General features: G+C 31.1%; 1 protein-coding gene across 2 annotated transcripts in view; it reads right to left on the bottom strand.

The window, feature by feature from the left end:
- yata (N-terminal kinase-like protein yata) overlaps positions 1–18,265 on the bottom strand; it is a 100,874-nt gene that overhangs the window by 50,542 nt on the left and 32,067 nt on the right. For both annotated transcript variants that reach the window (XM_085827653.1, XM_085827654.1), the window contains exons 6-12: positions 17,430–17,520; positions 17,156–17,311; positions 16,900–17,058; positions 12,807–12,914; positions 7,076–7,189; positions 4,101–4,193; positions 1,496–1,558 (exon numbers count right to left, since the gene is read on the bottom strand). In XM_085827653.1, the coding sequence (XP_085683779.1) occupies positions 1,496–1,558; positions 4,101–4,193; positions 7,076–7,189; positions 12,807–12,914; positions 16,900–17,058; positions 17,156–17,311; positions 17,430–17,520 (784 nt within the window). The remainder of the gene's footprint in view (positions 1–1,495; positions 1,559–4,100; positions 4,194–7,075; positions 7,190–12,806; positions 12,915–16,899; positions 17,059–17,155; positions 17,312–17,429; positions 17,521–18,265) is intronic.

Raw genomic sequence — 18,265 nt, forward strand, 5'->3', positions numbered from 1 at the left:
TACAGTGGGCCCAGGAGCATCAAGACCGGATCATGGATAAGAGAAAGACAGTTGCTTCGTTGGATGAATCACGATTTCTCATTCAACATATTGATGGTCATATCAGGGTATGATATCTTCCATGTAAACAGTCCTCCGCCTATACAGCAGGTCATACACAGGTTGGAAGTAGCAGTATTATTCTTTGGAGGATGTTCTAGTTGAGTGGCTCTGAGACACTTAGTTGTGGTATAACAAACCATGAAACCTGCAGACTATCTGAACATAACTGCTGATCAGATGCGCCCTTAAATGACGTCTGTCTTCCAGATTAGAAATGGAATCTTCCAGCAGGACAATGACCCATGTCACACAGCTCAAACTGTGTTGCAGTAGTTTGAAGTGCATGAGAAGGAATTCCAATAAATGTCCTGGCCAACCAAATTGCCGGATCTTAACCTGATAGTCATGAACATTTTGGAAGCCATGGCGTGACAGGTCAGAGCTCAAACAACACCATGTTGGAATATTTCGACTTTGCGAACTCCTGCTTAGATATTTGGTACAACCTGCCTCCAGTCATCTACCAAGAACTCGTGGCATCCATGCCAAAGCAAATTGTAAGTGTTTTGCAGGACAAAGGTAGTGGAATACATTGAGTAGGAAGTCATAACATTTTGGCACTTTGGTGTATACAAACCAAAGAAATTTTTAACAGCGGAAATTATTGCTGTATTTCTTAATTCTCCATATAATAGAAAATTTATACATGAGAAAACTTACAAACTATGCATATAATTAATGAAAAAATTATTTTTCACTACTAAGAGCTAATTTTTAATATTAAAAGAAATAACAATAGGTTTAAAAATATATTTTTACATGTACTTACATTTTAATGGAGGAAGAAAAACCAAAATTTGCCAAAAAAAAGAATGAATTGCAGACTTTGGCTGATAATACAAATTAATAGGTACTACAACCGTAGTTTAAGATTGTTAAGTTTTAAGAACGATGTTTTTTTTTTTCGGAGTTTATAGTTCAATCATGGATCTATGAGATCTATTAAACAATGAAGGTGATTCTGAACTGTTAATGTTCAAATTCGCTTTTTCTGGAGGTTCATATGTAAAATATTGAGCAAACAGGAGGCTCTTCAAAATGGCAGAACAAGAAATACAGCGCTACAGCAAAGCACCTTTTGAGGTTAAATTTAGTGAAGTTTCTGGGGGGGGAACTGCAAAGATATTTCAGAAGCAATTGCAAAATATTTTCCACCCGAAATTTAAAAAAAAAAAAAAAAAAAAAAAAAAAAAAAAAAAAAAAACTAATAGGTATAAAATTACCAGAAAAGTTAGCCAAACATTCTCCATTAACACATTAAATAACCATTAACATGTAACATACTTTTTCTAACACTTAAAAAAGGTAAATAATAATAACAACAAATAAAAATACAAATATTTTAAACAGTTGCAAGTATCCAGAGAAAAATAAAAAAAATAAAACATCTTACTTGAGGATGTAAATAAGACGCTATTTTTCCAAGGCATACAGTCGTGTTTGTTCTTATTCCTCCCTATGAAAATTAAAGAATAAAAATATTGTACCATTAAATACATTATGTAAATCTATTTTTATTTAAAAAAAAAATGCATAAAAGCTCATCGCATGATATAATGAATACAATTTCATATCTGTTAAATATTATACACTACTTTGCTTTATATTTTAGTTTCTCTCTCAATTCACGGTAATAAAACAAGTCATACAACTAAAAATATATAATCACATACATTAATTCCTGATATTAATAAAACTCAAATATTACACATTTAACGAATTTCAGCTTCATAAAAATTCATTAAAAGCATATTTTTAATTCATATTTCATATCAATATCCAAATAAGATATACAGGACATTCCAAAATCAAGTTGCCAAACATTGGCAGTGTATTCTGTGGCCAAAGATAAGTAAAAAAAAAAAAAATGTTTTTTAAACATACAGTAAAAAACACGAAGTTCATGAGATAGAAGACACTGAATATCAAAGAAGAAGCAGGCTAGGTGGAGTCCTCAAATTCATTGATCAGTGTCCTTATTAAGCTGCCAAATTCATGATGGGGGGGGGAGGAAACCAAATTCATTACAGGATTTTTACTGATACAAAGATATAGAAATAACTAATATCTGCATCTTCTTGTTACTGATCATCAATGCATTGTACAGTCAAAAGTCTTTAATCTGGATGTCCATAATCCAGAATGATCTATAATCCGGACCTCAAAGCTACAAACTTTCTGCGCATGCGTAAATGCATTATGCGTTTACGCATGCACATTTAATGTATAACGGACGGTATAAGCTAAACTAAAATTATCTAATTATCTATTTCAGTTAATGTTGCAGATTGCGTTGTTCCTTAATCTTCGAATTGGATCTGGCTTATTATTTTTTACAGACTGTTAGAGCAATTTTATAAAAGTAAGCTTGAACTTTCGATTATGTCAAAAAGAATTTCCGATTCTGGAGTTGCCAAAGAATCTACAAAGTGAAAGTATGTTTTGATGTAGATCAAACAAAAAGTGGAATTGCTGCAAAAAATGGATAAAGGCATATCCTTTGTTTCTCTAACCATTCCGACATCCGTTTATCAATTTCACGCTGCTCTGCGGTGGGGGGGGGGGACGTCGCGACGCGCAATGAACTGGAAGTTGATCTGTCAGCACTATCCTTATCTTCAGGGCAGTTTTTTTTTTATTTTTTTATTTTTTTATTCGGCTTATAATTCCTTACTAAATGTAGTATTTCATCTCGATGTACTCCGTCTTTGATATGGTTTAAATCAAATTCCTCATCATTATATGTCATGTATCTGGCTGCAGTGAGCCAATCAGCTGCCTGGCAGAGCCCAGCAATATCACAAATACACATCAAATAGTTTTCTGGTTGCAATTTTCTAATTTTGACTATGCCTAATATATGCTTTACGCATGCACGCATTGAAAGAAATGTTTAATAAAGTAAACAAATAAATATTAAGCTTTTTTTTGTAAATTTTGATACCCTTTAGATCATAATTGCTCTTTATTTCATAAATTACGGTTTCATATTTTAAATTTTATAATTTCTGCATGCCATCTTACCAGATTTAAACTGATGATCTATAATCCGGAAAAAACGATAATCTAGAATCGCCGAAGTCCTGCCGAGTCTGGATTAAAGACTTTTGACTGTAATTCATAAACTGCTTGCCTTACTAGACATTCACAGGACACTTTTTACCTAACTTCGACCATAAAATGCATTCCTCACAACTTTATTTTGGCAATTTTATTCTGGGACACCTTGCATATTATGTCTGGAAAGAGCAAAATATTATTATTGGCATTTTATTCAGAATGGACTTTTTTTTAAATTTTGTATGAATTTTTACACAATAAACATGTCACAAGCATTGACTTGGGAAAATGAGAAACAAAATATACAAGCAATAGATAAAAGCATATTCTAAACTAGTAAATACAGAGTATCCTATTAAATGATTACCAAAAAAAATTAATACAAATTTAGTAATGTAACATCAACATCTGGAAAAGAGTCAAAAAATTTAATTTTCAAAAGTGATAAGGAAAAAGTAAGGATAATGTAAAAGGAAGCATAGGATAATATAATTATAATATACCCCTTAGGGAGAATTATCTGTTTCCGGAAGCCAGACAGTGATGAATTTTATAGAGAAAATATTTCCCATATTTAACTTTCAGACATATATCCAGACCATTCTGTCATTGAGAAATGAACTGAAGAGTAAACCCCCTAGCTTCACCTACGCTGAAGGCAGAATGGCTGGTTGCATTAGTGAAAATACAAAAATAGCCATGAAGCCAGCTTATTCCAATACAGAGAATGAACTACAGATTAAACACAGCCCATATTCCTTTTTCAATCCACCCAAATAAAGTAAAATGAGAGTCAAACTAGCTGCTTAAATTGTTCTGTATTTCTAATAGCTACTCAGCCAACTGATAAGCACCAAAAGTACAGAAAAATTAATGCTGAAGGAAAAATGCTACATAAAGATAACTGAATGTTATCATAAAATGAAATTTTTCTATACCTGTTCATCTTTAGACTGCAGCCGTGCAAAATGTTTCAGCATTTCTTCATTTAAATTTTGATAGTTCAGTTTTGGAGCTAAGTACAACATACACTAAAAGAAAAAAAAAAAAAATAATAATAATATTAACAATATAACATAGCAGAATACATGAAGAAAGTTTGTCAAACTAGGACTTCTTGTCTCACTAGCATATATAGGGATCCTAGACAACAAGTCATGCTCAGAAAAAAAAAAAAAAAAAATGTTCCATTACCACATGATGCTCTAATGTCATGGGGCAATACAAACCACTTACTAAATTAGATGACCTCCTTATTTGTAAGTCCAAACATGGTCCAAACATGTTTATACATTTCTTCAGATTGAAGGCTTAAAAATCTGAGTGAAATTTACAATATCATACTGAAAAGTTTTGTTGTAGTAATACAATAGAATAATGCAAATGATTTAAAGATGACTATGGTAAGATGCTTCCAGTTAAAAAGCTTGGAGTCCAAATCATTGTTTCTATTCATCAAATCAGTAGTCTATGAAAGTCTATGCATAACAAGCTGCTATGTTGTGGTGGAAAATATGAATGAATTATTTTAGAAAATTATATTATTTTATTTCAGAAGTTTAATGTACATTGGGATACCAATAGATCAGTCTGCTTTCAAACAGCAGGACAAACTACAAATTTGCAATGAGCTAGATTATTTTAACCCATCAAGCAAATATGGGTTTGTTTTCAAAACCTTAAATTTCCCAAAATGACCCTGAATAAATGGTATCTTTTTATTTTAATTCCAAAATAACTCTCCCATTATATATAGACTCCTTTTCTTCTAATCCATATACCACTCTTAACTATCTGGACTTAATTCAAGATGCATGTTTATGAAGTATTAATATATTGAATATTTTTGAATGTATATATGCAGCTTGGCCACTTGGAAGGTTGAAATGAAAGGCAAAGCCGGACTATCTGAAACAAAGAAGCATGGGTACAATATTTAACCTCAGAATCAAAACATGCACTGAAGTAAGGGAAGCAAAACTTCCGAAAAAATATGAGCATATGCATCCGCAGACAAAGTCAGATAGTACTTTTTTGGAAATAGTGGTACAATGCATATAGACAACAGATTCTCAAAGTTGTACATAATGCTCTTAAGAGAAAGAGAAAAATACTTGGTGCGATCACTAAAGGTATTCTATTTCTACAAGATAATGCATGCCTAAGCCCAAATTTACAGGAATGCTGACTGAGAGTTACTATCATGCACCCTTTATAATCCAGCATTAGAGATAAAAAAAAGATCTGCTCTGGAACCAACTAATGAACCAATTCACTTGACTAAATGAATGATCAGTGCTTCAGTGGTGAAAATGGAATAGCAGTTCTTTAACAGTTCACCGAGAGCTGTTGGGAAGCATGCCAAAAAACTGATGCCTCTTAATATAAACATTAGCAGTTTTTCCTTTATTATTTACCGGAAACATCTCTGACCTATTTTTTATGTGTGTTATGCATGTATATATGTGTGCTTTTAGCTTGCTTGTGTTCCATCTAGTATTTAAAAACAAAACATTAAATAAAATGACGCATTCCAGCAAAATTGATCGCCCCTGTTTGCAAATGGATGTTTTTTTTTTTTTTTTCCCTCTCATCTGGCACTGCAAGTATCTGTTTAAAGTACACATATTATAGGAACTACTTCCTCGGATTCTCAGGTGTCAGTGCTCCGGTCATCCAACACTATTTGGAGAAGTAATTGGATCTGATTCCAACGGACTCTTCATTATTCACTCTTTCAAATCTGGTTCCTGTGGAGTCTTGATTATTTGCTCTTTTCGATTCCTTGAAGTTGTTCCTTTGAGTTCCATTTTGGTTCTTTGAATACTGTGTCACAGTATAGCTATGTATAACTTTTTTTTATATAATATTACTGTAACATTTATGTAAATAAATAAATTACAATTTTATTTATTTACTAACATTTTGTAATCAAGAGATGCGAATTTCTCTTTAATCTTCTTTAAAATTAGTATATATTTATTGACATAAAGTTTTCCATCTAATGTATTTTTTCAAGGTTGCAGAAGAAAATGTGGCCCCTACCAAACAGAAGAACCTCGAGTGATATTTGGCAAAATTTTGTCAAATTACGTAAAAAGATAGGAAAATGCCAGTATTATCAGTAGGCAATTTTCTGTTCTTTGGGATCTGCCCCAATCTAAAAATTAATTTTTACACTGTGCTTTGTAGTAGCAACACAACATCAATTATAGTAATAAAATAATGTAATATTTAACAAAAGCAAATTTAGTTTTCATTATTTTTTTAACTTTTAGCCTTTTTTCTTTATTCTAGAACTCAAAAGATCTCAAAAGTACAGTTGAAAGAAATCAGTCCATGGAGTGAGTGGTTGAGTTGATTCCAGCGATTCTTACCCCTTGTACAATTCTTTCTCCTTTTCTCCCATCTTTGCACACTGCTCTTGATCCATGCTTGTTCGAAGTGCATTAATCAAGATCATTGTTAGTGAGTGATTAAAAAGAACTGATTCACTTAAAAAAAAACGATTCCCTTCAGTGATTGAACAGTTCTGATCTGATCCCTTAAAGAAGCAGTTTTGTCCATCTCTATTTAGCATATTTTAATTGATTTTCACATATTTCTGCAGATGCTAGCATTCCAGCACTGATGACAAGATGAAAGAAGTAGTCTGATTGTGGCTCTAATATACCAAGAAATTTTTCTGCACTGCTGGTGAGAAACAAGCACTAGTGAAATCATATGCTAAGTGCATTAATAGACAGAGAGATCACACTGAAAAATAAGAAGGTATTTCTACTCACCTATGTATGTTCAGTCATTTTAAAAAATCAAGGAAATATCAGCCAACCTGGACCTCTCTCACATGTATGAAAACAATCCAGAATTTTAAAAAAAGTATCTTAATTATTATAAACAGAATTAAACTTACCTTGATTGTATGATCTCTAATGGTAGGATTGGTGTCCAAGAACCCTTGAGCAATATTTGGAAATATTTGATTGTTTATAACAGAAGGTTGAATATGATCAATGAATAATTCAACCTAAAAATAAACATTTTTATTTTGACTTTAAAAGAAAATAAGTATTTCATACTTTTTCAGTATAGAAATAAAATTAAAATAGCTTATAAAATAACATTTAACCAGATTTCCTAACCTTTGGCAAAAAATAATAAACAGTCTCAATTAAAAAAAAAGTATTTTACTTCAAGAGCAAATTTTGGCAGTTTTTCAGAATTAGTTTGTCTTAAAATATTCTTACATATTTTTCTCTCCAGTAGCAAATTAAAATTAGCCCATAAATGATCTTGGCCTTGTGAAATCTATACCAAGTTGATCTATTTTTAAAGATGATACTTTAGTTTTAGTTTATAATGAGAATGGTGTTTCTAGTTTGAGTGGTAACTATAATGGCCATGTCACTCCCCCCTTCCTCACTTTTGAAGTTGAAATGTTAAGCTTGATATTTCTGGAGCTAATTCATTCACCAAGAAACAAAGGCTTGCATTATAATTTAATATTATAAAATGTCCTAAAATTTCTTTATTTATCTCAGATAATTAATAAAATTCTGCAAAATCTAAAATATCATAAATATAATTACTGTAACATTTTTTTCTTCTTCTGTCATTTATTTGTAATTTACATTTTAAAAGTTACATTTTTAAAAATTCTGAATTTTCTTCAAGAAAACTTAAATCATTCATTTTGCTAGAGGATAAACAATTTCTCGTGAAAAACATTCTAAGCAAATCATTGTTCACCTATGTATAGTGCAGTGAAGCATTGGTGACCTTATTATTTAATTCAGCTTTATGTGAGCATATAAATAGTTACTTTTTTTATCTTCTTAATGTTAATGTTACATACTTTTAATGTAATAAATTCTTTTTTATATAATTTTACAATTTTAAAAGAAAAGTAATTCGTAAACAGCAAAATATAATCTAAAAATTAAAATAACTTATATAATGAACAGTGTTACTAGATAGGAATGCCCTAAAAAGAATAAAAAGTTAATTTTGAGAAACTATCACAAAAAGCACAATTTCACGCAAAATTTTCTTTAATTGTCATGCTACCATACATATATTAGATAATTTTTTTAATTCATAGCATTTAAGGCTAAACTTTTATTTATTGAGGATCCTATTGTTATACAATTTAATATCTTGTTCTATTAAATTTTATTTATTATTAATAACTAAAAAGTAATATCAGTTGATAATTTTTAATTATTATTGGCCTAAAAAATCCTGAATTCTAAGTTCAAAAACTAACATATTATGCCAGAAAACAATTCAAAATATTATTTTATTCTGTTGATATATAAACTGCTGGATAAGTAAATCAGAGTTACACATATAAGATAATAGTGCAACAATTCACTAATACAAAGTTTCAAACTAAACACTGATATGCCTCTCTAAATCAGGGGTTCTCAAACACGGGGAATTTCCTAGTTTCTGGGAAAGATGCGTTCAGCCTTTTATTTATCTATGAAATATTTTAGTTTATAAATATAAAAAACAATTTTTATTCAAGTTTTGGTATTTATCAATATGTTCTATACTTTTCCTTATTTATTTATAAAACATACTAAAAAGTATATGTATATTTCAAGTTTTGGAATGGGAGGGGATGATCCACTAGCTACGGTGAAATGGGTACATGAAGCAAAAAAGGTTGAGAACTACTGCTTTAGATTTTAATTTATTTACAGCACACATCTTAAACTGTTAATGTTCAAATTTCTTAACAGTTAAAATTTTTCATTTTTGTAACATTAATCTTTTATTTTTAACCATTTCTTCCAATAAACCAAACATTACAAAGAAATGTAAAAGTAACAAAACTTTTTTTGTTCATTGAAATATTTGAATAATGTATTTTTCAGGTTACAAAACTATGAATTTTCGTGAAGTATAAAAGTGAATGTTATGAAATCATTAAAACAGTTTATACAAAAAACAATAAAAGTAAAGAGAGACAGATAACAAGAAAATATAAAGGAGCAAAAGTACCTTTGAAAAAATAAAATGGTTAATAGAATTTTGTAACATAAAACTATTAACGAAATTTATGAAGACTCTGAAAAATATTTATTATATAATATTAAACCATTATTTAAGAAATGAAAGCAAATGCACACTCATGCTTAAAATGAAGAAAATAAGAACATTTTTCAAATTTCTCAAAAAATACCAGACAGAATTTAGCAAAATTTGATATGAATACAGAGTAATATAAGACAGCAATATAAAGCATACAATAATGAAAACACCTAAATCGTTTTCATTAGTAAGGCTCATAGTAGCAGAAACGTCCAAAACTGGCATGGCAAGATAATGCCCTGAAATAAAGCTAATGAAGAGCATGTCCCCTTTTAAAAGTCCCACTGGTTGCAGAGCAAGTTATCATACACTTATTCTAGAGCAAGCTGATGAGTGTCTGTGGCAGACACATCCACTTCTGACCAAAGCAGTTCTTAGTTTCTAGATGGATCTCAGAAACAGTTAGCAAACTGAAATTGCTTTCCCAAGTGTATCAAGTACGCTCAGGTGGTCTGTATGTATTAGTGTAGATAAATAAAAAAATGTTTATAAAAAGGAGACCTCTGAACCCCTGCATGGCTCTAAGACAGAGTTTTTCAAACTCGGAGGCGTGGACTAGTCTAAGGAAAGGCGTGAATATTAGCCAGGTTTGGTGCACGTGCAGCTAATACAATACATAACATATAGGTACATATTAACTACTATGCTGCTTGGCCAACCAGTAACTCTCTAAAAATCGAGACAATATCTTATCGACTTCAGTTTAGCTCAGCAGTGTTAGATTGTGTTTCTTATTTTATTTTGACGTACCTAATTACTCACTGATCACAATAGTAAGTAATTTAACTAAGTTTAATTTCTTTAAGAACAATAAATTAATTATCCTAATATTTTTAGAGAAATGGATAAGTTCTTGACTGGTTATAAGAGAATATCCTCTAATAATGAAGAATCTGATGTTGGTACACGTAGTAGGAATCAGGAAAGAAGAACTCCCAAGAAAAGAAAATACAATTCGTCTTATTTATCATGATAAATAAGACGATTTACAAGTAATATTACAGTTAATGTGGAAAAATCAATGTGTTTATTTTGTTCGAAAGTTTTGGCTGCTGATAGTATAAGACCCGGAAAATTAAAATGCCACATTGAAACTATGCATTCTCAATACGTTGGCAAGTCCCAAGAATTTTTTTTCAAAGAAAATTGGATGAGTTCACTAAACAAAAGCAAACGTTCAAAAAAACAGTTCATGTTCCATCAAATGCATTACTAGCATCGTACTTAGTATCATACAGAATTGCGAAGTGTAAAAAACCACACACAATAGGAGAAACATTAGTTTTGCCAGCAGCTATTGATATGGTCAAAACAATGTTTGGTGAATCATATGCAAAACAGTGGCGACAACTACCACTTGCTGATAACACTGTTGTCAGAAAAATCGATGATATATCTGACGATCTTTGTGATCAATTAGTTTCTCAGATGCGCACTTCAAAATTTGCCTTACAAGTAGACGAAGCAACCGATGTAGCTAAAGATGCACATTTAATTGCATATGTTCAATATGTTGAAGAGAATAATATAATTGAAGATATATTATTTTGCAAACCTATTCCTGGCAAAGACACATCCAGCGAAATTTTTAATATAATCGACTATTTTTTCAATGAGAGCGGAATATTGTGGAATAATTGCATTAGGCTTTGTACAGTTGGTGCACAGTCAATGTCAGGACACCAAACTGGCCTGCAAGCACTAATTAAAGGGAAAACACCCGATGTTCTCTGGAAGCTCTGCATGCTCCACAGAACAGCTCTCATATCAAAAAATATCAGTGAGGAACTTAACTACGTTTTTACAAAAGTAACAAAAGTTGTAAACTACATAAAAAACAGTCCATTAAAAGTTAGGTTATTTGCAAAGCTGTGAGAAGATATGGAAGCAGATCACACCTCACTTTTGTATTATTGTGAAGTGTGTTGGCTATCTCGTGCAAAAGTGATTCAGAGGGTACTTGAACTCAAAGAAGAAATTTCAATTTTTCTCGAAGAAAATCATAATGAGGATGCAAATATGCTTAGGGATGATAATTTTATTATTAAGCTTACCTATTTGGCAGAAATTTTTGGAAAATTGAGTGTTTTGAATAAATTGATGCAAGGGCCCCAAATGCAGTTACTGATTCAAAAAGATAAAGTATTCATTAAAAAAATGGAGATATGGAAGACAAATTTAGGAAAAAATAGGTTCGACATGTTTCCACTTTTAAATTTATGTGCCCAAGTTAATACAGAAGCAAACAAAAATATATTTTTTGAACACTTAGATGGTTTGTTAATTCATTTTTTGAATTATTTTGATGATCTTGATTTTACAAAATATGCGTGGATACAGAATCCATTTATCGACGAAGAAGATGACAAATTTGAATTAACAAGTATTGAAAAAGAAAACTTGATTGAACTATCTTGTGATACTTTCTTTAAAACCAAAATTTCAGAATGCATCTCTTTTTCAATTTTGGCTAGATATTAAGAGTGAACATAAACATTTTGTCAAATAAAGTTTTAAAAGTATTGCTGCCGTTCGCAACATCTTTTTTATGCGAAACAGGATTTTCTGCATTACCTGCAGTAAAATCAAAATATCGTGCTCGTTTGGTCGTAGAAAAGGAGTTTCATGTAGTTATCTCATCAATGACACCAAGATTTGACAAACTTTGCGCTAATAGGCAAGCACATCCATCTCATTAAGCGACAATAATAAAATATTGTTATTTATTTTTTCTTGTGTATAAGAGTGAATCTTAATAAATTTTTTAGTACTAAAAATTTTTGTGTTTGTAGTATTTTATAAAATGGAAGAGGTGCCATACGATCAAATATTTTTAAGGGAGCCGTGATAAAATAAAGTTTGGAAACCACTGCTCTAAGATCTTTTTTGTATACTTCTGAGCAGTCAAGAGACTATTGTCAAACACATGGATTACCCTGTGGTTATCTACCATACTGCTATCCAAACCATTACACCACTGCTGCCCTTTTTCTGATATTAGAAGAAAATGCCAGGTACCAGTTCAGTCCAGAAAAAGGAGCACAGAGAATAAGCATCTACATTCAATACAGACTTACTACTGAAGTCGGGACCATGACTGATATTCTTTGCATTATGCCAAATGTGCTCACTTTTCTCATGAAAAGAACAGGAAACAAGCAAAAGGTCTTTGGCCATAAAGCACACTCATAAGACTTTGAGTCCTACTGCATTATTATTTGACCACATACTTTCCAATTTTAATTCAATATGCTTTATTTATTTTAAAGTTTCTTTTCTTTTCTTTTCATTTTGAACATCAGTGTGTATATGTGTATGCAAGATAAAGAATACATAACATAAAACTTAATCTGCATCGGACCAGATATATACAGTAACTCTAAAATGCCTATTTGAATTATCCTAAGCAATAACAAATTATCACAAATGATTTTACACTTAAATAACTTTTGTTTTTTGTGACAAAAAATGCAATTCAAACAATTAAAAAATATGAAAAACTAACATAGTTTTTAATTAAATATGAAAGAAAAGAATTTACAAACTTGCTGCAACAGTTTCACTCTTGTAGCTCTATCTTTCGAAGAAAACATTTTAACCACACATGGAACAATTTTCTTCTGATAATCTTCTTCAGATAATAACTTACCTAACTGCAAAATATAAAAGAGTTTCATTGCAATTACACTTGTAAAAATAAAACTATTCAATATTTAGGGGGGAATGTACATATAAAGTGTGGAAGTTTAAAGATTTCAGATTTAACATCAGAATATTCATTTGCAGTTCTTACACTTTTCTTGTCAGATATAAATATCTATGTAAAATTTCTATAAAATTAAAAACTTTACAGTACACCTACAATGTCAAAAGACAGAATTTCAACTACAAAATAATATTTTTTAATAAACTTCTGGCATGATAATTTCAAGACACAGTTTTCATTCTGTTTTAAAGTTGATAACTGAAAGACGATCAAAACTAACACATAAAAATTGCTTTGGTACTTACGTGCTAGGCATATGTAAAAACGTTTGGTCATTTTGTTTCATCTAATATCAAGCTAAAGGCATGGAGAAAGAAAGAAACCAAAATTCAACAATATGAGGCTAAAAAAATGAACCATATTGGCAAATTCGGTATGGCTTTAATGCTGAAATGATGTGCTATATAAGTGAAATGCAATGATTATAAAAAGTACCAATACTTCTATTATTGTACTAAAAATCCTTCTGTTAAAAATGATTACAAACTGAGAAACTTTGAAGATCCTATATAGTTTTTTCATAACAAGATATCTCATAAGTAAAAAATTCTATAGTTGACTTAATTCTGAATACAGTACTAATGATAGTCTTTACTGCTGTTGTGGAAGGATTACTTAATTAGTTGCCAAGAATGGGCTAGGATACTACTTTATGACATAAATCTACATTATGCCTTACATCACAATTTTTCAAGCAAAATCAGCTCTTTTTTTCTCATACATTTATAAAGTCTGCATGTCCATTCACACTAGGGTTTATCTGAGCTAACGGAGTCCGCTGCATGTGAAGACTAGTTCCATTACACATGAAATTCAGATTTTTCAACTGAAGAAAAACTGATGTCAGCTACGTTAAGATGTCTCTGTTAGCTCAGATATTAAATGTCAGAGTGAACAGCCCTCTAAAATGTTTCAGTTTCTACATGCTGGTCTGATTTAAAAGGAGGAGGAAAAAAAAAAAAAAAAAACTACAAATGAATATTTCATAACTCTTGTTTGTACAATGATGAGACTGCAAGGCTTACTAGGCTTGAAAAAATATTCTTTTTCACTTATTTTTCTCATATATTTTAAAAGTATTAAATTATTTGGGTTTTGAAATAGTGGGTAAAATTGGTATTTTCTTAGCTACTCTTATGTAACTGTTACAAAATTACAGTTACATAATATACAAAATTACAGTTACATAACATCTGGATAAATATTATAAATGTTGAATCTGAACTTGTTTTTAACTACCTTTCTTTTAATACTCATAATAACTTGATCAATTTTTTTGTTATTTTATTAGTTTCTGTCAGTTACTACCACTTTTATGGCATGCCATTTTTAATTCATTCAAGATGCAAATGGAGCAACAAAAACATTCATTAGTTTCTCACCATCTGCACCCACACTAAAAAATTGCAAACTTCTTGCTGTCTTTGGAAAGAAACATTTTTTGGGTATCTTTGTATCTATTTCAAGAATGCATCCAGTGACACCTATTTTTTTTTACATTCATTAAAAAATAAAACACCTATCTTTTTTTAGTAAATCCTTTTGCATTTTTTTTTCCACTACTGTTCTCATCATGCATTCAGCAATTTATTTTCTCTTAAAAAAGAGAGAATTGCACAAACTCAGCATTGTGCTTAAGCCATGATCTCACAATCACAGTTGAAGTTTCAATGCTCACTCCAATGTAATGAAAATAAAAGATGTCAAACTCCACAATTCTATTGTGGTTGAGACAAAAGTATGTACTTCATTAAAAGAAAACTAATCAGAAAAATGATTGTTGAATTTCAAAAGAGGAAATCCCTGTGTAATCAAACACATGTGTGCTATGCACATCCCTGGGCTGCCACATAAATACCTTTTTTACGATATCATAGGTTGCCATAAAAATACTTTCTGGCAACCTGATGCATTACCTTTTCAGTACTTTTTCACAGCTTTTAACTGAGGATGCAGATAATTAGAAAGTACACCCCTAAAGACAGCATTATCTGTTTACCTGCTAGTTAATTTTTTTCTAAACTTAAATGTAATAAGGGAGAATCAAGTTTCAGACTGTAATAATTTTCTGGATATATTCAAGGAATCCTAAAATGTTCAATTTTTAAATGGTTTCAAGGCGTAATTAATTATGCTGTATTACAGGGTATCTGTATAAGTAAGAAAAGATCATAGCTGTTTCTTACAATAACTGCTCCATGAATTTCTCAGGGGTTAAGCCAAGTTACCAAGCAGCGTCAAATCTACATAGAATTTACGCTTCTCTAAAATCTTTGCTATTTAAGGAACTTTGGTGTATTTACAACAAAAGCTTTATCCCAGAGTGATGTATAAACATATGAACATATTTTGCATGAGTACGTGACCCATTCATATTTGCATGAGCATTTTAGATTGCAATTGTATAATTTATAAACTAAATTTTTACTCACAAACATAGAGATAATAATCAGTAATAATGTGGCAGCAATATTAGAAAAATAAATGTAATCAGTGTAATCACTTTATGACAAATTAATCTATACATTAAAGAATCACAGCAATCATCATAAAATTTTTGTAGCAAGCAGTATTACATTTCATATTGTTGCATTTTTCTCTGTACTGCTGACACCAGTTGTTACGTTATTTTTTTCCTACACGTTCATATGGAGTTCGTAGATTCGGAGGGAATAACGACGACACTTGATGAAGTATCGAAACACACTTTATTAGTCAGTATTGTCAGGACAGCTCCAAAACACGTTTTACAGTCGTCGATGAACTACTATAAACACACTGGAACAATATGTGACACAGCTTTCACACTGCCAGGCAATAACGGTGGAGAAAAGCTTCCTGGAAAGCACCTGACTCTGCTTTCCGGAGTACAGCTCCCGACTCTGCTTGGTCGTTCTCGAAACTCCACGTACTCTCGAGACTCTCCCAGCTACAACTCGTGATGCACTCGACGACACACGAGCACAGCTCCCGACTCTTCGGTTCAGTTGTTCCCAGAGCTCAACACGCTCTCTCGACGATACACTAACCGCAATACACTAACAGACGCCTTCGGTGCACTCGACGACCCACTCGGCACTCGCTGCCCGGCTGTCAACTCGATCGACTCCGCAGGATTGACTCGCTAGACGAGACACACTCAATCGATGCTGACTCTCTCACACTCTATGCGAGGCACACACACACAAGACCACCAAGGTTTATATAGCTTTCAGCTTGTGTTCGAGAACAGTCTGGGCTAAACCGTTAAGAATTTGTTCCAGAATGGTCTCCATCCATCCATGGTATATCTCCAATTTTGTCGCCAAATGTGGTAACCCTGCCTTCCCTTGCCATTTTATGGCAACCCTAAAACTGCTTTGCGGGGAAGCCATCTTACCCCGCCTGTACATTTTGTAACAATATTCATAATAAATTCCAGGATTCCAAAAGCAAAAAAATTCTGCTCAAATAAGGAAATGAAAGGAACTGGAAAATTCTGGTTGGCGGCAAAAAATCGAACAGCAAGAGAAATAAGACAGTATAAAACTTGAAATTAGGTAAACAGCAACTTTATTTTGCATAACTTTTAAGTAAAACTCTATCTAAAAACTAGAGTTTTAGACACTTCAGTCTATCTCAAGGCAGAAAATGATAAAATACACTAGTAGCTATGCATACGTTATGCGTTCACAATATACCCTTTCACAATTTCCCCCCTTCTTATTCCTCACCCACCCTTTTTAACGTTCATAAAATTTGTGGTTTGTGTGCGCAATTTTTTAATTTTCAAACTGCTATAAACTTTAAAAATATTTTTTATCTACAGACAAGCCAGCATATTTCATGAATCAATATTATATAAAAAACAGGAATATAAATTATAAAAATACCTTAAACATAGGTGAAAGAACTGAAGAGCCTGCATTTCCAAATTCAAAAGCATTAATAAGTTCCGGCAAAACTTTGTACAAACATATATCTTGTGGAAATGTGTCCAATGAAGAGGACAAATTGTTAAAGAAGGTTATTTTTTCTTCATTATCTTTTATCTGAAATTATATAAAATGCAACAAAGAAGCATATCATAATTCAAATTTCAATAATCATTCTTTCAAAACACACATAACAGAACAACAAATTACTTACATGTATTTCCCTTAGGAACAGCATAGTTTCAACAAATTTATTTTTAAAGAAGCTACTTCCTTTCATTACTTTTTTCAGGAATGTTGAGGAACTTGGTCGTGATTTTGGATTTGCACATACAAGTTCACAGTAGAATGGAGTTAATGTTGAAGGAATCTGAAATTTTAAGCATTATTAGAACTATATCGAAGAGAAAAATATATGATGCAATATGAGTTTCAAAATGAAAAAAGCATTAATTTTAAACAACAGATTTTATTAGGAAACTTTTTACTTTTCCTGTAGTCTTCAAAGACGAAATTTTGCCAAGATGACCATTAAAAACCTCCCATATCAAGCATCCAAATCCCCAACTATCATATGCCCTAAAGTGGAAATTAACATTTTGTATTTAATAATTTTAATACTCCTTATAAAATAGCATTCAAAAATATTATAATACACAAATATTAGCTCTTTAATTTTTAATTACCAGTTATTTTGCAGCTAAAGTGCAGCTTTTATACCTGATAAAATTTTAAATTAAAGGTTTAAAAAACTACTTTCTTAATACCTGACACTTACTTTCACCAAATGACATCCATTGCAATTTAGAAGCCAACACTAACATTCTTTCAAGTCTTATAGATAAAAAGTTGCATTTGAAAGAATAAATTAGAAAATAGCTTTAGAAAACTTCCAGACAAAAGTTTATTAAAGCTATACAATAAAAAACACAAAATTCAAAAATGAAATTATTATAGAAAACTCAATTCTCAATTACATTTTTAGCAATTATTTCCACCTCTCAAAATAACTAAATTTTAGGTATAAGATTTGGTGAATTTAAAAAAATTATCATTAAACTAGTATAAATCTAATTATAAATTAACTTGTCCTTTTAGATATAAAAAATATATAACATTGTGTTAATTTAAACATATAGAAAAATGTTGCTGTTGTTAAAGCAAAGATCTTATTTTCACTTTAATGAGTGCCTAGTAGCTAATGCACACATCATCTAGATAATTTGAGAAATGAAATAATTTTCCCCACATTAATGGATCACTCTAGTTAATCTGTAGATTAGCTAGATAATCTGCAGAATAACTGATTTCTGCACTTTAGCGG

This window comes from Stegodyphus dumicola, chromosome 12 (assembly GCF_044657685.1).
Source record: "Stegodyphus dumicola isolate Sdum_Otavi_A_Nest chromosome 12, ASM4465768v1".
Classification (NCBI taxonomy): domain Eukaryota; kingdom Metazoa; phylum Arthropoda; class Arachnida; order Araneae; family Eresidae; genus Stegodyphus; species Stegodyphus dumicola.